The sequence below is a fragment of the Oryzias latipes genome, chromosome 9, assembly GCF_002234675.1.
Source record: "Oryzias latipes chromosome 9, ASM223467v1".
In the NCBI taxonomy this organism is placed as follows: Eukaryota; Metazoa; Chordata; class Actinopteri; order Beloniformes; family Adrianichthyidae; genus Oryzias; species Oryzias latipes.
In genome coordinates, this window is record NC_019867.2 from 21,469,654 (window position 1) to 21,497,047 (window position 27,394).

Below are 27,394 nucleotides of genomic sequence, written 5' to 3' on the forward strand. Positions count from 1 at the left end.
GCCATTGGTTCTGGTGTAGTGTTTTCAGAAGAGCACTATGGGAAATGTATATTTTCAACTACAAAAAGGGGAGGAAGCGCATTTGAAAGACGATTCTTGTGTTTTACAGTAATTGTTAAAAAATAGCACCAATATAATAAAGTTAACTTATTTCCAAATCAATAGCTACTACTTTAAAGATAAGGCAGCTGGTTAGCTAGCAAGTCAAAACAATAACAATCCCGCTAATACATCAAAAACCTACATTAAGGATATTAGAAGTAAAAATTATAACCAGACATTCTATTTTTGTCAGGCTTATTTATTAACAACAGTCATGATAATACACCAATGTGTCACTTTGAAAATAAGCCACTATAAAAACTGGACTGCACCAGATTCACATCACAGTCTTCCTATGCAGTTTATATGCTGCTCCACAGAAAAGAGGGTTTAAAAACCCAGAAACAATGACACAATGAATGGTAAAGTAGACTCCCAGCACGTTCACACTAAGTGAGCCAGGGTAAAGAGGAAAAAGACTTGCAACAATGCAAAAAGCTCATGTGACCACATTTCTCATGAACCCGATAGCTGGTTTGCTTTTTGTGTCATTCCCATTGATCATTACGGATCTTTTTTAACTGTAGCAATAATTTAAAAAATTGCCTACTGTATAAAAATCACATAACACAAAACATTTTACTTCATACAAAACAGTATAGCATATATACTGAGATATGATTGGTGAACTTTCCCTCTGCTCAGTGCCATTATACCTGTAAGCAAGGTTTCTTTACCATGAATTAAGGCACATACAAGTACTAAACAGTGCTAATGAATATATGTAGATCATGTCTGAGTTAACAAGGGATTATCACTTGACATGACGCATATTCAGACATATAGAAATGCAGCCTGCCAACTAGTTCCAAAATTATCCATATTTTTCTTTTGTCTCTTCTAAAAAGGAAGAATACAGTTCAATGGTCCCAAAGCAAAGCCCCCTTCCCACCAAGTCTGAAGTTTAATACATACAAGACATTCTATCATATTATCTTATAAAGTTTTCTGTGAGAAGAAGAACAAAATGGTATCTAGGTTTTACATCTACGATCATTTAGATAATAACTAACAAGCTGCATCTCTCCACACCATCAGGTTGTGTGCTGCTGCAGAAACCTTTCATCTGTAACCACTAAACCCAAGACTCCAGTAGCCGACCAGAATCACACTCCTATCACATGTACAACCGTAAACCAGGTAGACAGCCTAAAGACTCTAGCCAAAGTAAAGTGGACAAAGGCAACAACACCAGATATGTCACAGATATAGAAAGACACAATGTTCTTTCAGATCCAGGAAGCCCAGGGGTCCCTCTCAGAAAGTTAAGATTTTACTACAACCATTGAAAAGATGGAATTGGACCACAGGAAAAGGTCTTTAACCCTGAAAATGTATCATAAAAAGTGGGAACCCTGTCTAATAGTAGAAGAATGTCACTGAATACAACTTATAATGTGTACAAGGCAAAACTTTTTAGTCCTTCTAGCAAACACAGAAAAACAAAAATCTACTTTAAAAAAGACTTACCCATGCTACACCTTCATCTGCTCCTAACAATACTGAAGGGCATACACTAGAGCTTGCTTTCCTGTAAGATACAAAGAACATCTTCTGCATTTCAGTAATGTCAAACCAAGCCAGTCTAAAGGTGGAGCTTTTAGAATTCTGTGAGTCAAAGTGTTCCCTTCCAGCAGAGACAACCTTAGCCCAAAATCAAACAAATATTACCAATAATGCTGGAATGACAAACAAAAATCAAGACAAGCAGATTTCATAAAAGAAACATTGAAGGAAACATATTTTTGAAACCTAGAACTTGAGCTCTTTATAGTGCTGTTTGACAAATCCTCGGTTACAGTTGAAGGCAGAGCTGGCCTGTCGAACATCGAGCAGGTCTGTTAAAAATTGTTAAAAAAGATACCTCTGTGCCCTTGAAAATTAAACTGTGGATAGATATTATCCAAGAGTCTATCCCTTGGAAGAAAAAGCAACCATTCTGCCATCAGAGCCCACCATTATAGGCATAATCAGCCTTGTTGTGCATGATGAGTTTATTGTCCACAAAGTAGAAACTGTCTGATCTGGTCTCATACGGGTGGGCCACCATTTGGCGAACTGAACAACAAGAAAGAGAAACAAAGAATAATAAATAATAAACATTTTTATTACATATTTATTGACAGACTGCACATGACTGAAACTGAAAAAAACTCACTGAGGTCATCTGGAAGCTGCGGAAACTCATAAATGTGTTCACATGTATTGCGGCTGTTTGGTATACAAAAACCAAAGTCAAAATCGAAATTCTTGAGAAGGCGACCCTGAAAATAATGCCTCTCAATCATTCGAAAGCTGTTTATGGGTCGGTCGCCAACTGTGAATTCAACACTACAATTGGAGAGAGACAACAAACAAACATTATGTTTTAAAGTCAACCATAGTGAGAACATTTAAGCTGTTTCCCCAAAAACACAGTCTGTTTACTTACGTTGCACCAACCGTGCGCAACTTTAGAAACGCCGGTGTGAATTGGTATCTGACAAAACGTCCCGCAGCGACATCCAAATCCATACTGTCCTTTTCATTCACCACAGAACCTAATCAAAACAACAGACTCAGCAGGTCAGCTATGGAAGCATTTGTGTAGCATATTTAAATCTATAAGTCAAAACCAGAAATGCTTTTTCATTTTCAAAATGAAGCTGCATTTTTTGACTCAAAATTAAAATGAAAAAGCAATCCGCCAAAATGCTTTTTCATTTTCTTCTTCAACACTGCTTATTCTGTCACTTAATTAAAATGATAAAGAAAATGTTATTTGACATTTCATTTTCAAAAAGTTCTCTAGTAAATGTAGCAAAATTCATTTAGAAATATCTAATTTGACAATTAAAATGGATAAACAGAAATACTTTTTCATTTTTAAAATGTAACTGTATCACATGACTCAAAAATAAAATTAAAAATCAATACTTCAAAATGCTTTTTTCATTTTCTGAGATCTGAGAAACTCTAAACTATCATATGAATTTGTGGCGTCCAGACAAAATAAAGGCTGATGTAATTCCCACATATTTACTGGATTTACTCATTGCTGGATTGACCACCCAGAGTTATGTTCCTCCACGGCTAATGTTTTTTCCACGTATTAGCCTAATGCTAACCCTTCTTCTTCTAAAAGCACATTTAGAAGATAGTCTCCTCCAGCTTTCCACTGTTTGCTGTTTGAGGTCAACTGGAGCCCCATCAACAGCTCTAGCAGATTTGCCATGCTAAATGTTTGCAGTTTGCTGGTTGGACCAACATGTATCTTCTAAATGTGCTTTTATTACTGTTATGATTATTATTAAGGGCCTGGTCGTTCATATTTTTTTTAATCCGTGCGGTCAGTGCTTTTTTTCTTGGCTGCAAGGTCCCTTCCCGTTTGGAAATGCTAATTGGAATTGAATTATGCAACAGTTTTCGCAGGGTGGATGTGAAAATGAAAATGCAATCTCCTCTTTACACTTCTGTTTTAATTATAACACAGAATAATCCGTTTTTAAGTAAAAAGGAAAAAACATTTTGAAGTATTGATTATTACTTTTATTTTTAAGTCATTTGATGCAGTTTTGAGTCAAAAAATGCAGCTTGATTTTGAAAATGAAAAAGCATTTCTGGTGTTGACTTTTAATTATGCTACACATGAGGATTTCTGTATGCTGATTTTAGGCACCACAAATATCCGTATATTATGCTACTTCTCATTTACAGTTATCTTGCATTTTCCATTAGCTTATTAACCTTCTGGTTAGAAATACTTGTTGAACCGTTTATGATTTTATGACAGCATATTTTGGAAGTTGTATTTGGTGTCAGTCTGCTTGAGAAGAAAAAAAAAGAACAACTCATTTAGAATTTTAAAACTTACCACAATTTGAATTTTCAAACTTTTATTTCAATGCTTTTCGTGACTTTCTTTTAGTTAAATTATATTTTATCAATTTTTGGCTATATAAAGATCTGTAGCCACAACACTGTTTATATTTTGGAAAGTCTTAATGGATGACTTACCACTGTTCGGAGGTTTGGCTATCTCAAACAGCACTGTTTCTGTGTCAAGATCTCTGATTTTAAAACGCGTGAAGTCAATGTTGTAGATATTGTCCTCGAGTCTGCAAAGATAATCTGAAACATAAAACAGGATACTGAGTAAAAATTTTTTACTTGATGTATTCATTGATAATAAATTATGCATTCTACACAAGTAAAAGTTCAAACCCCTTGTAGATCACTACAGTACAGTAGTGTAGAGCTACAAATGAAAAAGTAAAACAGAGTATATGGTGTAGCTTCAATTTTAGTATTTTACTAAAACCCCGCACAACTACCTATGCATTGATTATATTTTTATTTTCAACCATTAAATTCATATTATATAACTCATTTTCTGTCCATTTTCCCTACAGACAAAAATAAGCCATTCATTGATTCATTTTTGCTGCTGTGTTCTTTGATGTAGGTCTCATTTGATGTTGCGACACGTTCTCACTCCCAACTCTGCATATATTGACACAGTGGTAGGGACCCCTCGGTGTCACATATGGACGCTTTGGGTGACCCCAACTCGTTTTTTAACATGCTACCTGATCCCATTAAATTACTTCAGTAAAGTTAGAATGTGTTTACATATTCTGAGTTCTGCCCCTATATTTATTTATTTTAAGTGTTTGAGAATTTTTTTTTTCAAACAGGGCTTCTAATATGTTGCTTTTGAAATAACAGAAGTCCCTAATCCCCCTATGAACTGGCACCATAACATAGTGGAGGGGTTTGAGAGCTTGAGTGATTCCAGGAGCTAAGCCGAGGTCAGCTAAGGGTCTCCAATGGCAGACAGGACCTGGGTGATGAGCCAGACAAAGAGCAGTTCAGAACCCCCTTTATCAGAAGCACATCTAAAGATTCCACATCGCCCAGATTGGTGTCCCGGGGCCCCACTCTGGAGCCAGGCTTGGGGTTGGGGTTCACTGGTGAGTCCTGGCCTCTTCCCACGGGCCCCGAAAAAATGATGTGGGATCACTCTCCCATGGGCCCACCACTTGTAGGAGCGCTCCGAAGGGGCCAAATGTGCTTTGGGTGGCAGTCGAAGGTGGGTGCCTCGGCAGCCCAAACACTGGTCATGGCACTGGGCTTTTGGGACATGGAACATCACCTCTCTGGGAGGGAAGGAACCTGAGCTTGTGTGGGAGGTTGAGAGGTACCAGCTAGATATAGTTAGGCTCACCTCCATGCACAGTCTTGGCTCTGAAAATCAGTCCCTCGAACGGGGTTGGACTCTACCAATCTGCAGTTGCTCATGGTGAGAGGCGGCAGGCTGGTGTGGGCTTACTCATGAGCCCTCAGCTCAGCCGCCAAGTGGTGGAGTTTACCCCGGAGGACGTGAGGGTCATGGTCCTTCTTAGGGTAGGGGGACAAGTCTCTGGCTGTGGTTTCAGCCTACAGGCGGAACACCAGTTTGGAGTTCCCGGCCTTCTTGTTGTCTCTCGATGGGGTACTGGGAAGTGCCGCTACAAGGGACTTCCTTGTCCTCCTGGGGGACTTCAATGCCCCGGTGGGCAATGACAGCGGCACCTGGAGCCGCATGATTGGTAGGAATGGCCTCCCTGATCTGAACCTGAACGGTGTTTTGTTGATGGACTGCTGTGCTCATCACAGTTTGTCTATAACAAACTATATGTTTGAACATGTGGCATCAGGACACTCTAGTCAGGAGGTCAATGATCAACTTTGCGAACTCCCACAAACCCACCAGAGTGTTGGTGGGTTCGTGGGAGTTCACTCATCCAGTCCAGGTGTTTTGTGGATTTGGAGAAGGCGTTCAACAGCGTCCCTCGTGGTGTCCTAAAGAGGGTGCTCTGGGAATCTGGGGTCCGGGGAGCCTTACTGAGGGCTTTCTGGTCTAGGAGAGAAGCTTGGTTCGTATAGCCGGCTGTAAGTTGAATCTGTTCCCGGTGCAGGGCTGCTCTTTATCACCGGTTCTGTTCATAGTCTTTATGGACAGAATATCTAGGCACAGCCATGGGGAGAAGAGGATCTGGTTTGAGGACCACAGGATTTCCTCTACTTTCTTTGCAGATTATGTTATCCTGTTGGCTTTATCAAGCCAGGACCTCCAGCATGCATTGGGGCAGTTTGCGGCCAAGTGTGAAGCGACTGGGATGAGGGTCAGTCCCGCCAAATTTGAAGCCATGGTTCTTGACTGGAGATAGGTAGTTTGCCTTTTCTGGGTGGGTGGAATGCCCCTGCCCCTGGTGGAGGAGTTTATTTATCTTGGGGTCTTGTTCACGAATGAGGGAGAAAGGAGCATGAAATTGACAGGTGGATTGGAGCGGCGTCCGCCATTATGCGGTAGCTGTACTGGTCCATTGTGGAGAGAGAGCTTAGGCAGAAAGCAAAGCGGTCCATCTTAATGGTCGATCTTCGTTCCAATACTTTGGAATAATTTGGTCATGAGCTCTGGGTCATGACCGAAGGAACAACGTGTACAAGTGGCTGAAATTAGCTTCCTCCATAGGGTGGCTGGGTGCTTCAGAACCCCCTATATGAGAAGCTTGGTCACCCGCAGAGAGCTTGGAGTAGTCTCTGCTCCTCCACAGTTGAGAGGAGCCAGTTGAGATGGCTCGGGCATCTGGTCCGATGCCTACTGGACGCCTCCCTGGGGGGGGTTTCCGGGCATTTCTCACGAGGCGGAGGCCCCAAGGAAGACCCAGGACACGCTGGAGAGATTACATCTCTCGGCTGTCCTGGGAACGTCTCGGGTCCCTGCAGAGGTGGTGAAGGAAGTGGCCGGGGAGCTGTGGCTATTTCAATTTCAAATGAAATAAATACATTAAAAATATTGTTTTGTCGTTGAAATCGGATTTTTCTTTGTGTGTTGGATTCGTTTGACAGTCTGAAAATAAAAGTTTCATATTTTCACTAACTTCTGAAGCAGATATATCAGTTTTTGAGCTTCTTTTTAATCGGGCAACTAATATGTTGGTTTTTAAATAACAGGAAATGCTTCCTGATAATGAACTTTCAGAATTAAAGTTGTTGCTATTTAGAAAAAGGAAAAGAAAAGGTTTTGACTCATGTACTGTCTATTTTATTGATTTACCTTAATCTGTCTTTTTGGTTGGCATTGTTGTATTGAAATGTTTAAAATAGTTTAAAGATTAACATTAACTTTATTTAGCCCTGCATTCTTTGTCTCAATTGAACAGAGCAACTACATGGATTTTATTTATAACAATAATAATAATAATAAACATTCTCCAACACCAACAATACCTTTAGTGACAGTCCGAAGACCCAGCACATGGTCCGGGGAAATTTCTTTCCCCAGTGCCCGGAGTTCATCCTCCGTGACCACAGGCCACTTCTCCGTTTGGCTGCGCCTCGACTTCAGCTTTTTCAGCATGCCTCCACCACTTTTTCAATCTTCCTGCTTCGTCTCCAAACCGTCGTCTGCTTCCCTACCTCCTTTTCTGGTCACCTGTAAGGGCTTATTTCGAGAAACGTTCATATCCCAGAAACCATAAGTATAAAAACAGTTTTTCTCTTCTTAAGAAAAACGGTGAGTGTAGATTCAAGATGGCGTGAAAGATCTCACAAAAAGAGTTTGATTGGTTGAAAGCGACTGTCGTTGTCATGGTTACCAAAAGGGTCTGAATAATTTATTTTTCGAGTTTCCCCGTTTTCTTTGAGCGTGTGTTGTGAGTTAAACGGTCAAAGTTTTACTTTATTTTTAATTATAGCAGTTAATTTTTGTCTTTTTTTCCTTGTTATTTCTTTTCTTTGTCATTTCCTACGTTTGTGAAACAACTTTATCTCCTATTAGGATTCCTAAATTGTCATTTGGTTGGGAGACGTACTTCCGTGTTGCCCCGTGTCATAAGCCAAGTGCACCTAGAATCCCAGCCATACCCACAGGGCGGTGCTAGCCGAAGGACCCGGATCTGTTGACGGAAATACTCTGAACGGCATCGCAGAAGAAGCCATGGTGCGGGTGAAGTCGAGGTAAAACGTGCTCCTTTAAAGACTTTATTCCATATTTTTTGTTATTGTAGGTTATTATTCACTAAACGTGTTCCCATTATCATCAGATATTTGCTGTGCGAGGTTAATGTTTCGGAGAGCAGGGACCTGTTGCTTCTGGATGACCGTGCTGTTGCAGGGGCAGTGAGATCAGCGGTGGCCCGCATGCACGGTGACTACGGGGCGGCACTCTGTAGTATACGATTATCTGGTGAGTATTTGCGCAAGATTTGTGCATTTTTTTTTGTTTTCTCATTTCTTGAGTAAGGAAATATTAAAGATTAAAACTACAAAAATAAGAAAAATATTTAAATACAAAATATAGCAGCAATACTGAAATAAACATTACACCAAGAAATGAATCTGTTAGACAGTGTAAACTGTTACATTAATTCATACAATGTAAAGATTTCAAATACTTTTTAAAAAAAAATACATGAAATGCGTTTTTTTAATTAAATGAGTGCTTATTAAATAAAATTTTTAACTCCTAATTTCTGACAAGTTTTTCTTTGTGTTATAGTTTCATTTTTTTCTCTTCATGCACCTTTTTATTTAAATTTTCCTTTTTTAAATGTCTGCATCCATCTTTACTTCAGCATACACAAAAAAGATAGAAGTATGTTGTGAATCCATTTAACTATAACATTGTTTGGAACAAATGTTAAGACACTTGTTTCTTTACCTTTTCTGTATGTCCTTTTTTATAGTGAAATACCTAAATGTTCACAATGGAATGGTGTTTCTACGTTTCCCTAAAAGCTGTTACCAACTCCTCTGGTCTGCATTACCTTTCATCACCAATATTGAAAGTCGAGGGCAACAAATCCCATGTTTTCTGAACTGTTTGCATGTAGGAGGTAGGACATGCATGCTCTGCTTAGAAGGAACCTTACTTGCATGTGTTACCATGAGTTGTAAATAAAAGCCTTTCTAATTCACTTTTGTTTTTCTGATCTTTTTCAGGAACAATTAGAACATGTCAGAAATTTTTAATCCGCTACAACACCCAGCAGCTCCAACGAATTCTCCCTAAATGTAAAAATGCAGGTAACAATTAAGCTGAATAAAGACCTTCATGCTGAATCCTTTTTCACATTTTTCAGCATTACTAACTAAAATTCTTAGTAATTAATTTGGAATCAAATTTTGGAATTGGTTTAGTATTGATTTAGTTAAGTAAAAAGAAAACTATTCAAATGTTTCTTAATGTATTTTTTATTTCGCAGCAGAAAAAGATCAAGTTTGTCAAGAAATTCTTAATTGCCTTCCAACACGTGGAAGCAAACCAACATACGAGGGTGGATCTGAGTTTGAAGATGAAAGAGAGTGATCAAAGTGGATACCTGGTGGATAGTGCCCCCTCTTCACCAATTGGCTTACACACTCCTATTTTGAAAAACAGCAGAAATGTTGAATTAGCAGATAATAATTTGGATTTAATGTTTTGTTGCATGTGGTATTATTCATATTTTAGGGTCAAACCAAAAGGCTCGCATTTCTATATACTTTGTTTCAAAATAGTTTTTGTTTGGGCAACGGAATAATGTAAATATTCCTTTGTTTTGTTTTTAACAAAGTTGTACTTACGGAAGGGTATTGCAGTACTTGTAATAAGGACAAATAAAAGTTTGATAACATTTTGATGAGTTTGACTGTGTTGATGTGTCTTTTATCTTTAATGAAAAACCAAATGTTTCAAACGTCTTGTCAATGTCATTTTTGTGTTTTAAAGATTAATATTGTCTATTATATTTATAATATTTGACCTAAAGTTAAGTTGTGCTAAATTAATAATTTTACTACATCTCCCATACTGCCCTGCTGTTTGGGACACGGTACAAGAAACATCCGGGGCTCTCGGGTTCTTGTCTGGCGACCCGTCGCCATTACAGCACGCCTTGGATTTTCGATACAGATTTCTGGCTAAATCTTTCAAATAGCGCGTTTTCCACTTTGTGGAAGACACTTAACGCTCTGTTAAGGCCAACTATTATTCCTTTACAAGCGAACTCTGTTAGGTTCGGGAGGGGTTGGCCTCGCGTGGCGAACTTTCGTTCTTTCCTTTGACAGCGCGTAACTTGAGACGCCAAAATCGTGTCTCTATTTTTTCCCCTCTGGTTTGTTTATAGTCAAGATGTCGCCGTGATGGGGTCTCCGCGTTTGACAGAAATGAACCAGGGCCGTCGTCGCCTTACTTACGCTCACTGCAACCCATTTTCCGTTTTTGATGCTAGAGAGCTCAGCGGCTCTCTTCACGGAGCTCTGCCTCAACACAGCTCACTGCACGGAGAAAAACATGGAGAAAAACCCCAACAGTACCAAGGTTCCGCCCCGTTGGACTTCTGCGGGTCCCACACCGGGCGAATCTAAACCCAAAACCGGTAAAGTCTTTATTCTGAACACTTCGCTACATGCACGAGGCGCTGTGAGCGTATAAGCTCCGCATTGTGGCCTTTTGGGGCCTAGCTGTACTGCACAAGTTGTTTATCAGCAAGTGACGTCACTCCCAAACCATTTGACCTATCAGCTCTTGGAGCTGCAGCTGGCATCTGCTCTTTCAAGCAATTGACTTCCATGATCTTTATCCAATTTTAGATGCGTCACCCATAAGTGACTTGCTCTGGAAATAGTTACAATTAAAAGTTAGTTACATTACATTAATAGTTACATTTAATAAACTTCTGAAGCCGATAAAAGTTTTAGAACTTATTTTCAATCAGAACTTCTATTAAGTTGGTTTTTAAAATAACAGAAATTCTTACTGATTATGAACTTTCAGAATTAAAGTTACTGAGATTAATTTGTAATGCTTATTAACGTTTCTTTGTCAAGTGACAAATTACAAGGACAATAACGATCTCTAATATACAGTCTTGAGATAATGAGTTTCAGATTAAACTATATATATCAAAGGCATTCTTTCTTTACTTTCAAGTTTATTTATGATTAGGGAAAATAACAGAACTTTTAAGAACATTACTTATTGCCATGATTCTAATCAGAAGCTCTTTGTTTAATCAAATAAAGCACACGATTAGATTTTAATTTTAACTATTCAACTCCTATAATAATTTGTGCTTGACGATGGGATTCATAGTCGTTATTTGCTCATTTTGAACTCATATTTAATACAGTCCGATTCTCTGACCTAAAATTGAATCATAGAAATATAATGGTTGATTTAGTTGATTATGCGTTATACCCCTGTTTATAAAAACAAAACTTTTTAAAAAGCATATTGAAGCTTTTATTAAACAATTTTTTTATCTTTTAATCTAAATTTCAGATGGTAAAAATAATGGAGGGTCGAAACGTTTCAGTCGTAAGCGTGAGCCCCCCTTTCCTAAAGCAGAAAGTTTTCCTGGTCCTCGTCGCACCAATACACAGAAAAGCAAAAATTTTGACAAGAGACCCCCTCAGAGAGGTGGAGGACGACAGTATGGAGCTGCAGGTGGAGGACGACGCGAAGAGGTTGGTTATATAAAGAACAAATGCTCCTTGAATGTACAGAGAAAGCAACATTTTTTGTAACTCATCAATTTCTGGCTTCCCAGGTAGCAGAGACACGCCGGGCTGAGTTTAGCCCGGCTCAGTTTGCTGGACCGAAGAAGATAAGCTTGAACCACCTGCTTAACTTCACTTTTGAACCTCGTGGAGGTAATGGTGGCATCGGAGATGGGGGACCCTCTTGTTGGGGTCGCCGTAACAAATGGGGCCACAAGAACAAGCCTTTCAACAAGGAGCTTTTTCTGCAGGCCAAGTAAGCAGGTTTTGAGGCTATCAAACTTTTATCTGTGAATGTTAAGCATGTGTATGTCATCCTGTCTTTGTGGTTCAGTTGCCAGTTTGTGGTGTCTGATGACCAGGACTACAAGGCTCACTTCACTGATCCAGACACTCTTGTCAACTGGGACTGTGTGCAGCAAGTTGTAAGTATCTGTTGCTTTTGATTGAAGAAATCAATCATTCTTAGAACAGAAAAATAACAAATATTCTAGAAAGTTAGTTTTAAGTTCTTTATTCTTGTACCGAAGCACCTCAAAATCCAACGTTTATGATGACAAACCATTATTGAACAATTATAGCGCATCCATAGCCATGAGGTGCCCTCTTGCCCCATCTGCCTGTACCCTCCTGTGGCAGCTCGCATCACCCGGTGTGGGCACATATTCTGCTGGCCGTGCATGTTGCACTACTTGTCTCTCAGTGACAAGAGCTGGTCCAAGTGTCCCATCTGCTATGAAGCCGTGCACACTGCAGATCTGAAGAGGTAAGGAAGACAGAAATAACTAACAAAACAAAATCCTGAAGTAAAATACTAAAATAATGAGTCAAAAAACAATAAATCTGCTATCATTTAATCTTCAAATTCCAATTAAAACCCCCCAGAAAATAACAGTTTGTATTTTAAGATTTGCATGTTTAAAATAAACAAATTAAGCATAAAAAGCTTGCAGACAGAGGCTCCTGTGACAAAATGAGAAAATGTTAAGTATACTACAAGGAAATTTCTTTTTCTGCTAAAACAAGAAGTAACTTGTTAAAATCATGTTGACTACTTTTCCTTTTTATTTTCATTATTTTTATATAATTCATTTGTATTGTAAACTCGAAGACTTATTGTTTTTTATTATTGGAATTTTTTTCCTTTTTTAATGCCAAAATGAGCGTGGTAAACACAAAGATCAGTTACAATTGAGTTTTTAACTACTACTTTGGTTTTAGTGTGGTTGCGATGGAGACACGGCAATATGTGGTTGGAGATGTCATCACCATGCGCCTGATGAGAAGAGAAAAGGGGGCTCTGGTGGCCATGCCGAGCTCCCAGTGGGTGAAGGTTGAGGAGCCTGTTCGCTTTGAAGGTATGGATCTTTAATTTATAGATCTTTAATTTAATTTGCCTTTTAACCATTTAAATTGGGTAAAAGAGCAGTAAAAGAAAAAAAGTCAAGTTTAATGCATTCAAAGTTGTGGATTGTGTGTTTTGTAGATGCTTGTTTGAGCCCATATTCCAAGCTGCTTCTCACATCCCCGGTGCAAGTTTTGAGCCTTGTCACAGAGGAGAAGGCGATCCTGCAGGCTCAGCTGACCCAGGAAGAGGAAGCTCAAGGCTGCTTCATTCAGAATGCTCTTTGTCTTTTGCAGGTAGACAAACACAACCCACCAAACTGTTCAGATGTTGGGATATTACATAATCTTAATAAATGTTATACGGAAGCCAAAAACCCTACTTTTTTTGTTTTTCTCAAGTGTTTTATCATTATTAAAACCCAAGTCCCGACTGACACACAGTCATTCTTTCCTCCCCCTACATGCATCAGTAGCCGCGGTTACATGGACAAAAGTAATTGGAATGAACGCCTGTTCAGAAGAAAAATGCGTCATGCAAGCATGCCGTTCGGAATACTCTGCCCCGATCAGACTAATTCATGTTAAAATATCTTTCTGAATGAGATAGGTGGGTTATGCCGATTGTTGATCCGATCGTGGTGCATGTAAACAGTTCATTCCGATCGTGGGTCGTTACTGCTCTGGCTTTGCATCATGCATAGACGGTGTGGTGTTCCAGAGGAGGCTTTTGAGCGCAAACAGGACCGGCCGGCTGCTCTGCGCGTAAAAACCATGTCTCTGAGCATTGCAGCGTAAACGTTTGTTATAATCGGAAATAGTTTTTCTGGGAGCACGTGCGAAGTTCAATTCTAATCCGATCTGTGATCCGATCGAAGACATTTTGCACATGTAACAGCAGCAGCTATTCTGTAACCGTTTAGATCAGTGGTCCCCAACCACTGGGCCGCGGGACACTTGGCACCAGGACGAACAGAAAGAAAAAATAATTTCCATTTTATTGTTTTTCTCGAAAAAAACGTTTTATTTTGAAAAGTGACCGAATTCTCTCTGTTACATCCGTCACACTTAACGCACATCAAAGTCGCGACACACCAAACATCATGTGATACACCCCGCTAAAATTAAACCCAAACAACCAAAATGTGCAAAAAACAAGGGGAAATGGTCCAATGAAGGGACAGAAGAGGAACCTGCACCCGCTAAAAAACCTGGAAAATCTGGAAATCTGCCTTTAACAGGCAACGGTAAACGTGCTTTGCGCTGCACCTCAACCCCCCACCCCCACCCCCACCCCACCCCCACCGGTCCGCGGTAAACGTGTGTTGCGTTGTACCGGTCCGCGGTGACAAAAAGGTTGGGGACCACTGGTTTAGATGGCCTGATCCCTTCATCTGATCATTGATGAAATTGACAGCAACCGCAGGGTCACTGAACAGCAGCCGCCTGCCCAGCTGTAGCCGCACTAAACTTTTCCTTAAGTGACAATGACTGATTTGGACTCTGTTTATATGACCAACATCAGCAAAAACTCTGCCGACCTTAATTAAAGTGATCAATTAGAAATCAATCGGTTCCTCTGGTGTTCAAAAATTTCTCTGACAAAATGGTTTGTTTTGCAGCGGATTGTAGAAAAAAAGGATTGTATTTGGCTGCGTTGGGCTGGGTGGCTGTTTGGGTACTGCTAATGTCCAGAGCTCAGTGAACGCACCAGGCAGAGACGTTTGTGGGCCCTGGGTTCTGTCATTCAACTTGTTGTCTGTGGTTTTAGGATAATAAAGGGAAGGGTGCCTGGTCCATGAAACAGCATTCAGGAATCAGAGGAGCGCAGCTCAATTTATAAATAAATAAAATAACCAGCATAAAAAACTTTTGAAGAGCGTTTCTTTTGCTGTTGTTGAGAGTTGTTGGCGAAAGCTGTACAGTGTTGGTTACAGCCTACAGTAACCATAAAATAAAGGGACATAAAACAGAAACGTCTCTGCGTCTCAGTGTGAGGAGACACGGACACTATACTTTATTCTTCTTTATCACAAGAAAATGAATTTTGTTTAACGAGATAGATGTTGTTTTTACGAGAAAACTCTCCCAAAAAAAGTAGGGTTGGCCGTTTTTGGCTTCTGTAATGTTAAACAAAGCTGAAGTGATTCAGTTAAATTTTTTACATTCACAATTTTAGTAGAAAAAACTTTGCGCTAATTAATATCAAAATAAAAAGTGTGTATTTTTGCATTATAGGAGGAGGAAGAAAAGCTTCTGAAACAGCAAATGGATTGCGTCAACACCCCTGTCTTGTCCTCTCTGACTCTGAAAGAACCTCCTTTCCTTGTTGAGGAAGTGGTTACTATCATTGGCAGTGCTAAGGTATACACATTTTATCGTTTCACTTTTACACAATATTAACATATTTTTCAGTCTTCATGCACGTTTATCCGAAAAATATCTTGATTTATATGGAGCAATTTGTTCCCTGCAGCCTGTACTGCAGTACTCTTCAGCATTTGATGATGAAGTGGAAGAGCTTACAGAAGAACTGCCAAACTGTCCAGAACCCAATCTGGAGAACGAGCTGGAAAACCCTCCTGAGAGTGGGCTGGGTGCTGCCTGTGAGCCTCAGCTTGATGTGGTGATCCCAGCCAATCAGGGAGAGTCTGTTCACCCTTCAACCGGTGTGGTGCATGGACCTTACTACTACTTCTACCAGGGTAATTTTTTTCTTGCCCCCTTTTTTCTTTTTTAAACTTTTGTGCTTTCATTTTGACCACAATAATGATTATGATGATAATTTCAGATTACACGCATAATCTCGTTTTTTTATGGGGAAGCTAAAGTATATCCTTGTGTAGCTACAAACTTGATCTACAAAACAGTTCAGCTGGCTCCTGTTTACATAACATGGTACTGATTTTAGGTTAAACTAGGTTGAACTCCTGGATTACTAGACTGTTTTTAGGTTATGGTGTCATTTAGAGTAGCAGTTTTATGTCTTGTATTAATAATTCTAAATGTCCTGCAAGTTTTTTAAACTTTTCTAAAATAGATTTTCCCTTTCTGTGTTTTTTCCTTCAGCTGAGGACTGCCAGCAGATGTTCCTTCATCCTCTGAATGTTCGCTGTCTTTTGCGTGAATATGGCAGCTTGGAGGCCTGTCCTGACTCCATCACTGCCACTGTAGTGGAGATAGTTGGACACACAGTCACTGAGGCATGAAAAAAATAAAGAAAAAAAGACCTCAGTCCATGTATCTTTGTGCTGTTAGTCTTTGTTTATTCATTTGTCCACTATTTGTTGCAGGATATTCGTCGTCGGCATCGCTATCTGGCTCATCTGCCTCTCACATGTGAATTCAGCATTTGTGAGTTAGTTCTTGAGCCGCCAGTTGTTTCCAAAGAGACTCTGGATACATTTGCAGGTTGGAACATGCCAAATTCAGTTTCAGAGATGATTTTTGTTGTTTTTTTTTCTCTCTCTCGAAAGTCACTATTTAAAATTAACAACTTTTAGATGACTTGGAGAAAAGAAGGCGCATGAGGCAGAAGAAAGTAAGAGATGAGAAACGCAGGGAGAAAAGAATTGAAATTGAGGAGAACAAAAAGCAGGGTAAATGTAAGTGCAGCCCCTGACAAGTTACTACTAAAAATGTTGTATCCTCTCCATTTTTTATTTTCAATTTGCATTTGTTGATGTTCCTGAGTGTCTTTACTGTTCCAGATCCAGAGGTGCACATTGGACTGGAGAACTTCCATCATTTCCCAGCATTTGGCTCTCCTCCTCACAACTTTAGTCCTCCGATTCAGTCTGATCTAATTTTTTCCCCTCCATCCCCCCTCAGCAGCAGTCCCTCCTCTGGTAAGAAATGTCATTTTATCTGTTATTTGCTGTTCTGTCTTAGATATCTGGAAATGAACAAAGACTATTTATTAGTAACGTTTTTGAGCCAGAATTGCCCAGTCCTCATGGGTCAGTGTACCGCTTAACTTGTGATTACCTGAATCCGGTGTGTTCCAATAGCAGAAGCTACAATGACAGAATAGATAAAAAGGAAGCAGGTACTGACCCCTTGAGGGCTGAGATTTAACCACTCTCATCCAAAGTTAATGTAAGGAGAACTTCTAATAAAAATGTCCTTATTTTTAGATGGTGTGAGACTCCTGACTCCGCAGACAGTGGGCAGCCTGGAGGAGGATTCTCACTGCATGTCTTTTGCACAGGTGTGCATAGTGATGCCATTACTAAAGGCCTCTGGTGTCTTTAAGAGGAAACCCTGAGATAACACCACATGATGTGAATTTCTGTCTTTCAAAGATGCTAAGAGATGGAAAAGCCAGGGTTGATGTTGGACCCAAAATCACTCAAAAGAAAGGTAACCTAAATAGGAAACTGTTGTTCTCAATAGTTGTATTGCTTAAAGTTGTTGTCCATTTTAAATTAACATGCAAGATTTATCAAATGGTATTGATGCATTTAACTAATGTCTGAGAATAATGATTCCTACTTTGTTTTCTGGACACACTGTTTTTCACAAAGTAAAATGTATATAAAATAAATCTCTTGTAAAAAGTACCTGTTTAGATGTAAATGTTTTTGTAAACTCAGCAACCCCATGTACATGGAGCACCGCAAACCGCATTAATGAACGTCACTCAAAATATGACCTTAATTGAGAAAATTCAGAAAATCCCCACAGACAAACAAAGCAAGCATTACTTGTGTCTCTGTTGATCATAATATTTAACCCTTTTCCAAAATAATATCAATGTAAAGGAAACCTCTGATTATTCATATGCCCTATATTTGAAGAGTTTTCTAGAAATTTAATGTTTTTATACATTTTTAAAGTTGTACCCTGGTTGCTCAAAACCTCTTTCCTAGAGTATCCTCATTACTTTGGGGAATTATAATGGAGTCTTTGAGAAGAGTTTAAAGAATGTCACTTTTTTTTGGTAAAAATTATTTAACATATGTGTGTGTATTTATTTTTATTTTTTTTACAAAAGAATCAGAAACACCCCAAATGTTTCCAGAATTTCACACAATTATACATCTGTTGCAGATAAGCTGCTCGCCCCCCCAGCAGCCGACAGTGATGGCGAGAGCGACGGATCAGAGCGTGTTCCTGTTCCCAGCTTTCAGAATTCCTTCAGCCAGGCTTTTGAGAAGGCTCTTCTGGAGTTGGACAACGGAACAGCTTCACCACCTCAAATGGTGGTCGAACCCGGTCTGTGAATTTAACATTACCAAAGTCTTGTTAATTCAGGTTTGTTGCTTCTGCTCATTTGATGGTTTTGGTTTCTTCTTTATTTTAGATGAAAAAGGTGGAAAGAAGAAGAAGAAAAAGCATAAACTGCTTTTCAGCACTTCCATCGTTCACACAAAATAGGCAACACTGAAGTTCATCCATTCATATTGTTCACAGAGGGTGTTCCTTTGTTTATTTAGTTCCCTGGTAATTTTTCTTGAAAAAGGGGGGCTGGTTTGTAGCTAGCATTTTTGCTGCTGTAGCGTTTTTTTTTCTTTTCAGTTTATGGGTATTTCAACCCATTGGTGTTCTTAAGAGTAATTTTGGTCTAAGCTTGTGTGTCATTCTCATGTCCTGCTGAAGGCCTTAAGGTAATAAGTAGTTCACAAATGAAAAGAAGCTGCTGGCGCTAACAGTTTATGTGCTTCAAACGTCAGAATAATTCGGATGTGACCATTTTCTCAGACTAACCCCCAGCACTGCACCTACATGATGTAAACTATGGGATACTTTGCAGACAAATTACATTAAAAGATTTAAGGGTGCTTTTTACTCAAGTAGCAGTCAGCCAGCTGCAGGAACATTGCACCTCTTAAATCTCTGCGACATTTAACCCTCCACAGTATGTTTGAAACCTAACATTGCTACACAAGCAAAAACATATTTTCATGTTTAAAGATCATAGATAACAACTTGGGTTTGCTCCTCTGTAAGCCATCTTAAAAGTAATGCAAATGTTATCGCTGCAGTATTTAGCAACAAATGCTTTCCTAGAATAAAGGTAAAGCGATTTCATCATCATCCATATTCTGCTTGTTTAGAATATAAACTCACTTTATTTTTTAGTTGTTTCACCATTGGCTTAATTCTTTCCTTTACTTTTTCTCCGCTAATTTTTTTTCAGTGTTGAAATCTGGTGATGGAGGTTTTCTGAGATTAAACAATTGTTAAACCTGAATGGAGATAACAGATGTGTGGGAGTTCTTTTTGTTTTTGAGCAGGTTAATAGACTAGTAAGGGAACTAGTCTTTTGTATTAAATAAAGACTTGTGCACAATCAGTGAATGTTATGTTTGTTTCCTTTAACAAATTAACAGTGTTTACATTACTTATTTTTTCCACGTGTGGCTAGTATCAGTAAGTTTTATTGTGACTGGTACAGTTCTGCGCCAGGAGATCCAGCTTGGAGGGTTTTTTTTTCTTTAATGACTTACTGTAGTTATTTTTCAATCATCTGATCAGATGATTGTCTTCTTTAGAAAAAAAAATCTACAAATTGGCTTTTATTTTGACAGCAATGGCGTAACAACCGGAACCTTCATGCTCCTAAACCAGTCGGACTGCATCTCCTGCCCACAGCTGTCTAGTAGTCGGTCTTGTCAACAACAGTGCAACCTGAGTCGGGGATAGCCAGTCATTTGGCTAGCTTAGTAAACTAGCTTATTCAGCCCCTGCGTTGGTCTCAGCATTAATTAACTGTGACGTCTCTTGATTCTTTTTTGGATGTGTCTGGATTTTCCACAATTTTCTCGGAGACCAGAAGAGAAATCTTAGTTACACCGTTCGGTAAGTCTGCCTCACTTTAAACGATCGTAAATGCAGTCCGTGTTCCATTTTGTGACTTCAGCATCTTGAGTTGTTAGCTTATGGTTGCTAGCGAACAACTTGTTGTTGCATTTAGAACTTCTGACTTGAAATATTGGACATTAGTCTAGTAGACTTTCCTAACTTCAAAGTTTCACTTTGAATGAGTCTTACCTTTTTCTGCACTTGTGTACAACGCATCACTGCTTCTTATCTTTGTCTCATAAAACAGGTAATGTACTGTTCACAATGAGAGGTGGAAAGAAACAGGGGGGGGGGGGAATTTTTTTCTTAAACGTTTTTCCCCGTAAATCGCCATATTATCTTGATATAATTTCGTTTTGGCAAATTTGTCGCCGTTAAAGTTAACGCCGTTAAAGTCGCTTCAGCTTGTTCCAAAGTTGTTTAAAAGTCGGCTTTTGTGAGTAAACGCCGTACTGTATACGTTTGTGCTCAATCAATGGTAGTCTGCAGGTGTTTATCGGATGTTTTATACCAAACTAGTTTGTTTTGAACCCTGTCACTGTCGGTAAAGTGTTGTAAACACACCTAAAGTTATCTGCGTTTTGACAACAGCTGCGTGTTCATTGTACAGCTTTATTTCATAACAAAGCTCTCTCAGTGAACTTCGGGTTGTTGGATGAGTTGGTTTGAACCTTGTTGTCCCATGTAAGGAAACTTCCTCTGTGGAACTGGATAGACCAGGTTATTGGCTTGTCTACTGTGAAAACACAACTTATTGTATCCCAGCTTCACCCACATGGAGTTCTGGAATTTTTTTAACGAAGACAGAGCGGATTTTTTATAATTTTAACCCCTGCCAAATGTATTTAATTTATTTTTTACGATTGACAGGAATAACTTAGATTTTTATCAGGGCATTACGTGAAGTTAGTGTGTTTCTGAACATTCAAAGTAGAAACTTCCTCAGTCCAGGCTGTTGTTTTGCTTGACCCACCATCACTGAATATTTTGCATTCCATCAAGGAAAAACTGTTTCCTGGCAACTTGGAAAGAAAAGTTTTCAGCTTTTGCAGTTTTTTTTTCAGTAAATCTTATCACATTATTTTTTAGTAACGGTTCAATTTTTTTGACCACCTCAGATTGAGTTTATCCAAATACATTATTAAAGGATTGGTGTCATGAGATGTGAAGTGTAATCGAGGTCATAATGCAAATATATGTACTGGAAAGGTTGCAGAGCTGCATTAATGAATTTCCTGGAGCATTGCACAAAATGCATCTGCTCAAATGTCTGGGTGTGACTGTTTGCTTAGCCTTTGCTTGGTGCATCATCTATCAGTTTATAGGAAAGCAGGCAGTAAAATAGAATTTGAGTTTTGCTGTGATTTTTTTTTCTCTCTGATTCATTGTCTCTGACAAGCTTGTGTGCTTTGACTCAACGTGTGTTTCCTTTAGGTTTCCTCAACGTGTTGCTTCTTTGTGCTATGACATAGTGGCTCTTCAGCAGGAGGTTGTCATCTGGATAGGTATGTAAAACTGGGATTTTATTTATTTTTTCAGCAATTATGTCTTTTTTGTTTGTCCAAAATACCTATCAGATGTTGATAAAAAAAGTAACAGCAACATGTGGAAGGCATGATCAAATGTGAAACCTTAACGGGCCAGTATTGTTTCCTAGGTTTTTCATGTTTTTTAAAATTAAAAAAAAGATTTTACTGTCAAAATCCACGTTGTAAGCAAATCAGGCAAATTGACGTGTTTTTTTTAAAGATAACCATATCTTCTTAGTAAATGGGAAGACGGTATTACCAACTAATTGAAAAAGTTGTGGAGCTCAATCGTTGAATGTCTTTAAACATAAGCAGGTATGTATTTATGGAAGAGTTCATTTCAATGATTAATCCCTGGAGTGAAAACAAGGAAGGAACACGATGGCACTTTGTAGAACTTTACTTTCTGCACAATGTAGGTACATATAAAAAATTTAAATACAAACAAAAACTAGATTTATTAGTTAATTTAGTTTAAAATTCAAATCATACATTATTTGGGTTCATTACTCAAAAGCTGATTTATTTCAAGTATTTACTCCAACATACTTTTTACAATAATAATTTGAAACTTAATTTTGTATTGCAGGAAATTTCCATAAAGGCCTATGTTTTATACTCATGGTGTCACACGTGATCAGAAAATAACTTTAAAACTTTAACAGTCAGTATGCATCAACAGGCCATATAATCCCCGAAAAGATTTTCAAACAGTTGTCCGCAAGATGTTCATTAATATCAAAAAGGGAAAGATACACAGTGTCGTACACAAAGCTCAGAGTGTACAGTAAATCAGAGTTGGAGTGAAGGAAAAATATTAAAAAAGGCAAAACAAGTAATAGAGAAAACTCCAGCTTTAAGAGGAACAACATTCACTTGATAATGGATTCAAAAGAAATGGACATGGTCACTGAGGGAGCAGACCACCAGGAGATCAATAAAGTTTCCTTTGCATTGCAGAAGTATCTCCTCTTTGCTTGCTGATGTTTTCACTCACATCTGCGCTTTGCGAGAGACCGACGGACAGACTTCACTCCAAACAACGGTAGCACAAGACGGCAGAGAGCTGGGAAAATAAAATATTGATTTTTCCCAAAAATTAATCATCTAAAATGACAAATGTGAATTAATCAATGAAATTGCTAAATCACCCAGCCCTAGTTCTAAGTATTGAGCAACACAGTTTCACCTACTCTTAACATCAGCACAAAAGCCATTCTGACTGTAGTCTCCTTTTGTTTCTCTTAGACATTTATAGATGTCATTGTAAATAAATCACTCCATTGTAAATTATTCTCACAGTCTAAATACATCACCTATTAGTGGCTTTCCAGGAGTTTGTGGTAAATGGACTTGAACCAAAGCGTTTAATACATTAGACTTATGAAAGAGTTGATTCTATTATTAGATATGAAGAGGTTGGTGACCTGTTTAAACATGATCTGTTGGCATGTAAGAATTTATTCAGTATATTAACATTTACACTTTATATATGGTAAAAAATACATGTGATTTCTTGTTTCCAAGTCCCATTGATCTTTTAGCACAGCGGTCAGGCTTTAATGGAAAATGACAAGTTTAACTTTTTAAACAGTCTTTGTTTCCTTTTAAGTTTATTACACCCACCATTGAGAAACATTACAGCACTGCATCACTGGGTTCTTCTTATACACAGGAAACTGCACCCACTGGATAGGCTGAGTGACAGTTGGTCTTTTGTTTTACCATTAAAGCTCAATTTAGTTACAAAAAATTATTAGAAGACCCTTATATATTGTGATTGAGCTAAGGTAGGAGGCACTCCCTGAACAAAGTCTGAAAAGGTTTCACATAGTGACAATATTTGCCTTTTGTTATCGAGCTATGATAAAAAATAACTTTTAAATTCTCCCTTTTTATTAAGCTCTTCTGCTTTTTGTTCCTTTAAAGGGATGGCTGCTCAAGTGGATGTTCAACCTGGAGAGTTGGGGTTAACGGTGGCAGCAGCAGGACTTCATCTGAGTCCACTTTCTGATTCCAGCAATAAGAGTTGCATTGAGATCCCATCTGTTGACAAATCTAAAGTCATTGCATCTGAACCAAGCAAACCTGTCTCAACTCAAAAGGCTAGACTTACTCCCAAACCATTTGTTGTAGAGAGAAACCTGACTATTAAGCCCATAATTGCCCCTAAGCCCCAAAGCAAACCTAGACCAGAGTCCACCCGAATGGCTGGGCACAAACCATATCTGCCAAGTACTCCAAAACTAAACACAAAGCCTTTGTTAGCCAACTCCACTCAGCCGGCTCCTACCTTCTATAAAACATCAAACAAGTTAAATTCTGCGCAGACAACAAAGCCAGTTGCCCAGCCATTTAAATCAGCCTCTCCATTTGATCCAGATGATCAGGATAAGCCGACTTCTTCTTCATCAGCCAAGAGACAAAAACCTGTTGTGTCAAGTTTTGTCTATTCCAAGAGTTTTGCAGTACCTTCAGCAGCAGAGTGGTGTGGCACTACTGTAAAGGAGAAAGAGACCAATGTGAAGTCAAAAAATAAAGTTGGAGCTTCAATTACAAGAGCCAAGTCAATGGGGTTTCTTGATGAAGTAGGGTTTGATAAAGAAGAAAAAGATGAAGCTAAGCATGAAGTATCAGTACGACTGCGACCCAAAAGCTCCAGGCCCAGACCTGTATCCGCTATCTTTCCAGATAGTTTAAATAAGGTAGAGAAACCTGTTCCTGCTCCTCGGAGGGCTGGGAGGAGACCCCTCTCTGCTGATCTCACATCCAAGTTTGAGTCAATTGGTCTGTCACTCCACCGTAAAAGTAATAATGTGAATACTCAAGAAAATGCTCCAGCAGAGAAGGTACTGCCCCAAAAAATTGAAGATGCCCCAGATCCAGCCCTAAAGAGTGAAAAGAAGACTGAAGAAAACGTGGTGAAAGAGACTGAAGAGGAAAATCAGAGGCCTAAGATCAAGTCCTGCATCAGTCACCCTTTCGATTCTTCATCTTTGTCTGTGGCAGGGTTCACAGGCCAGGGGTTGGATCCTCAATCTCCAGTGCAGTCGAATCCTGAGACTGAAACATCTGTTGGTGTTAAACAGCTGATTAAACAGCTGACTGAGGATCCAACTCAGAGGCCAGCCATGAAGCCAACACCAAAACCTCGCCCTTTGTCCATTGACCTTACCAAAAGGTGAGAACCTCACTTTGACCTCTTTTGTTTGTCTGTGTTTCGTGTCTCTGTTCATGAGTTCCATTTGTCATGCATGCTCTTTGTCATGTGATGTATGTTCATCAGGTTTTCATCCGAGAAATCACCAGACTTAAATACTGTCACTGATGCAGCAGACCGCCATGAGATCAGTAAAGTTTCTCAAAGAGAGGTAAGAGAAGGAAAAGTTCTGTAGGACTAGGTTCTAGATGGGTTCACTCTACTTTTAGTTTGCAGAATTAATAACAGAGGACATGATTTTACATCTCAAGGGGCTTGGAGCAGTTTTCAGTCAAACCTGTAATCATGGGAGCATATATATATATATATATATATATATATATATATATATATACACACACACATATACACACACATATACACATATACACACCTGCTCCAGGTTGCCATTTGCCTGTGGGATTCCAAGGTACTTTTAACTGTCCTCAATGTCTGCTATTGTTCCTTCTGGGAGTGAGACCCCTCCTGTGTGGACTACCTTGCCTGTCTTTGTCACCATCCGGCTGCATTTCTCGAGCCCGAATGACATCCCAATGTCAGTACTGTAGATCCTGGTGGTGTGGATCAGGGAGTCAATGTCACGCTCGCTCTTAGCATATAGCTCGATGTCATCCATGTAGAGGAGGTGACTGATGTTGGCCCCATTTCTGAGTCGGTATCCATAGCCAGTCTTGTTGATTATTTGGCTGAGGGGGTTCAGACCTATGCAGAACAGCAGTGGGGACAGAGCATCACCTTGGTATATCCCACATTTGATGGACACTTGTGCAAGTGGCTTCCCATTGGCTTCAAGGGTGGTTTTCCACAGCTTCATCGAGTTTCCTATGAAGGCTCTTAGAGTCCTGTTGATGTTGTACAGCTCCAAGCATTCAGTGATCCATGTGTGTGGCATTGAGTCATAGGCCTTCTTGTAATCAATCCAGGCTGTGCACAGGTTGGTATGTCGTGACTTGCAGTCTTGGGCGACTGTTCTGTCGACCAGGAGTTGGTGTTTGGCTCCTCTGGAGTCTCTACCAATGCCCTTCTGTGTGTTACTCATGAATTGATCCATGTGCCTGTTTATCTTGGTTGCAATGATGCCTGACATGAGCTTCCATGTTGTGGACAGACAGGTTATTGGCCGGTAGTTGGATGGGATTGCACCCTTTGAGGGATCCTTCTGGATCAGGATCGTTCGCCCTTCCGTTAGCCATTCGGGGTGAGTCCCATCTCTAAGCAGCTGGTTCATTTGTGCTGCCAGGCGCTCGTGGAGTGCGGTAAGCTTCTTTAGCCAGTAGGCATGTATCATGTCAGGGCCCGGTGCTGTCCAGTTCTTCATACCTGAGACTCTTTCTTGGATGTCAGCCACTGTGATGGTTACTGGATTCTGTTCAGGGAGGTTGCTATGTTCTTTTCTCAGAGAGACCAGCCACTGGGCATTGCTGTTATGTGCTGTCTCTTTCTCCCATATACTTTTCCAGTACTGTTCAGTTTCCAGCCTCGGTGGGTCTGCTCGGCTGTTTTGACCCTGCCACTGAGCATACACTTTTGCAGGTTGAGTTGCGAAGAGCCTGTTTATTCGTCTGGCTTCATTGTCTCTTGTGTACCTCTTTAGGCGGCTGCTCATGGCTAGGAGCCTTTGTTTGGCAGTTTCCAGTGCTTCAGGTATGGACATCTGGCTGTATCTCTTAGGTACTTGCTTTCTCATTGTACCTCTTTGAGCCTCTGTCAGCTTACTCACATCCTTCCGAGTTGCCTTGATTTTGGCCTCTAACCGTTGCTTCCATGGTGGGTACTGTTTTCTTCCATGGTTGCTCTTATAGCCAAGCATCTCAAGGATCACTGCTGCTGAAGTGTAAACCAGTTCATTGGTTTCTGTGATGGTTGTGGTAGGAATTGCCCTCAATGCTTCATTCACAGTTTCCAGTAGACTTTCAGGCGGTACATCACTTAACCGTTGTAGCTGGTGTCGGGGTTGCCTAGTGTTCATTGTAGACATGATCTTGTCTTTCAGGTCAGTTGCTGCCTCGCTCAGTGTAATTGTGGTTGTTGGGGCTGTGTACCCAATCTCAGGGTGGGAGTGTGGTATAACCTCCTCTCTGACCTGTTGTTCTGGCTCTCCCGTGGCATTGTATTGTATTGCTTCAATCTCAAGTTGTGATAGGAGTTGCCGTTTGTGGATGTTAGAGCACTGGGCTACCAGTTGTTTGGCAGTTAGCCCTGATTGTGGGTTTCGAAGCATCCATTCATTCCACATTCTCTGCATGTAACCCCTCTGGGTGGGATTACTTGAGTAGTAGCATTCTAACAGAACCTTGTTCTCACATCTAGTCCATTTCCGTCTTGTTCCAGTAGCCCACTTTCCATCAGGGTGCTCTGGTCCCTCAGCACCTGACGCAAGGACCCTCACTGGGTGATGTTAATTGCCCGTCATTGTTATGGTAATTGCCCCATTTCCATTGTCATGGTAATTGCCCCATTTTTCATTGCCATTAATTGTTCATTCCGCCCTGGGAATCGAACCCGGGTTTCCTGCATGACAGTCCTGCGCCTTACCATATATATATATATATATATATATATATATATATATATATATTTTTTTTTTTTTTTTAAACGCCCCTCTCACCCTTCCGCGGGTGGTTTCTCACCCAAGTTCGGGTCCTCTACCAGAGGCCTGGGAGCTTGAGGGTCCTGCGCAGTATCTTAGCTGTTCCTAGCACTGCTCTTTTCTGGACTAAGAGCTCTGAGGTCTTTCCAGGGATCTGTTGTAGCCACTCCTCCAGCTTGGGGGTTACTGCCCTGAGTACTCCAATTACCAGGGGCACCACTGTCACCTTCACTTTCCATGCTTTGTCCAGTTCTTCTCTGAGTCCCTGGTATTTCTCCATGCTCCTTCTTCCTG

General features: G+C 39.8%; 4 protein-coding genes across 10 annotated transcripts in view; 3 read left to right on the top strand and 1 right to left on the bottom strand.

Annotated features, from left to right (window-relative positions):
* Positions 1-280: 280 nt before the first annotated feature.
* unc119b (unc-119 lipid binding chaperone B) lies at positions 281-7,825 on the bottom strand. The gene is made up of 5 exons (XM_004072553.3): positions 7,357-7,825; positions 4,099-4,212; positions 2,534-2,642; positions 2,261-2,433; positions 281-2,160 (listed from the first exon to the last, which is right to left on the bottom strand). Exons 1-5 carry the CDS (start codon positions 7,484-7,486, stop codon positions 2,048-2,050), a joined length of 639 nt encoding a protein of 212 aa, XP_004072601.1. The 5' UTR covers positions 7,487-7,825; the 3' UTR covers positions 281-2,047.
* A 110-nt stretch (positions 7,826-7,935) lies between these two features.
* pop5 (POP5 homolog, ribonuclease P/MRP subunit) lies at positions 7,936-9,746 on the top strand. Of its 2 annotated transcripts, none has more exons than XM_004072555.4 (5): positions 7,936-8,085; positions 8,172-8,314; positions 8,814-8,963; positions 9,070-9,153; positions 9,333-9,746. In XM_004072555.4, exons 1-5 carry the CDS (start codon positions 8,066-8,068, stop codon positions 9,434-9,436), a joined length of 501 nt encoding a protein of 166 aa, XP_004072603.1. In that variant the 5' UTR covers positions 7,936-8,065; the 3' UTR covers positions 9,437-9,746. The 2 variants fall into 2 exon arrangements, with proteins under 2 accessions (XP_004072603.1, XP_011477765.1); XM_011479463.3 differs by having other exon boundaries at positions 9,336-9,746.
* Positions 9,747-9,957: 211 nt separating this feature from the next.
* Positions 9,958-19,253, top strand: rnf10 (ring finger protein 10). Its single transcript, XM_004072556.4, has 17 exons — positions 9,958-10,487; positions 11,393-11,577; positions 11,661-11,866; positions 11,945-12,035; positions 12,192-12,376; positions 12,832-12,968; positions 13,097-13,251; positions 15,193-15,318; positions 15,431-15,659; positions 16,024-16,157; positions 16,248-16,365; positions 16,458-16,559; positions 16,665-16,802; positions 17,091-17,164; positions 17,259-17,316; positions 18,007-18,171; positions 18,260-19,253. Exons 1-17 carry the CDS (start codon positions 10,334-10,336, stop codon positions 18,331-18,333), a joined length of 2,331 nt encoding a protein of 776 aa, XP_004072604.1. The 5' UTR covers positions 9,958-10,333; the 3' UTR covers positions 18,334-19,253.
* A 280-nt stretch (positions 19,254-19,533) lies between these two features.
* LOC101171497 (uncharacterized protein KIAA1671 homolog) overlaps positions 19,534-27,394 on the top strand; it is a 44,891-nt gene continuing 37,030 nt past the window's right edge. For 2 of the 6 annotated variants that reach the window (XM_023958664.1, XM_023958665.1), the window contains exons 1-4: positions 19,534-19,758; positions 21,196-21,266; positions 23,220-24,471; positions 24,577-24,661. In XM_023958664.1, the coding sequence (XP_023814432.1) occupies positions 23,222-24,471; positions 24,577-24,661 (1,335 nt within the window). In that variant the 5' untranslated portion in view covers positions 19,534-19,758; positions 21,196-21,266; positions 23,220-23,221. Of the gene's footprint in view, positions 19,759-19,904; positions 20,009-21,195; positions 21,267-22,250; positions 22,336-23,219; positions 24,472-24,576; positions 24,662-27,394 lie in introns of those variants that run through there. The other 4 variants (XM_023958666.1, XM_023958668.1, XM_023958667.1 and 1 more) reach the window with 4 other exon arrangements.

What these genes read in the sequence shown, in the direction of transcription:
- unc119b (XM_004072553.3), bottom strand. Translation starts at nt 7,486, where the DNA reads ATGCTGAAAAAGCTGAAGTCGAGGCGCAGCCAAACGGAGAAGTGGCCT. An exon ending in TTGCGCACGGTTGGTGCAAC is followed by an intron (nt 2,434 to 2,533) that starts GTAAGTAAACAG and finishes CTCCAATTGTAG; the next exon opens with TGTTGAATTCACAGTTGGCG. An exon ending in GCAGCTTCCAGATGACCTCA is followed by an intron (nt 2,161 to 2,260) that starts GTGAGTTTTTTT and finishes CTTGTTGTTCAG; the next exon opens with TTCGCCAAATGGTGGCCCAC.
- pop5 (XM_004072555.4), top strand. Translation starts at nt 8,066, where the DNA reads ATGGTGCGGGTGAAGTCGAG. An exon ending in CTGTAGTATACGATTATCTG is followed by an intron (nt 8,315 to 8,813) that starts GTGAGTATTTGC and finishes CCTTTTTTATAG; the next exon opens with TGAAATACCTAAATGTTCAC. An exon ending in CCCTAAATGTAAAAATGCAG is followed by an intron (nt 9,154 to 9,332) that starts GTAACAATTAAG and finishes TTTATTTCGCAG; the next exon opens with CAGAAAAAGATCAAGTTTGT.
- rnf10 (XM_004072556.4), top strand. Translation starts at nt 10,334, where the DNA reads ATGCTAGAGAGCTCAGCGGCTCTCTTCACGGAGCTCTGCCTCAACACA. An exon ending in ATGCTCTTTGTCTTTTGCAG is followed by an intron (nt 13,252 to 15,192) that starts GTAGACAAACAC and finishes TTTGCATTATAG; the next exon opens with GAGGAGGAAGAAAAGCTTCT. An exon ending in TTGGACACACAGTCACTGAG is followed by an intron (nt 16,158 to 16,247) that starts GCATGAAAAAAA and finishes TATTTGTTGCAG; the next exon opens with GATATTCGTCGTCGGCATCG.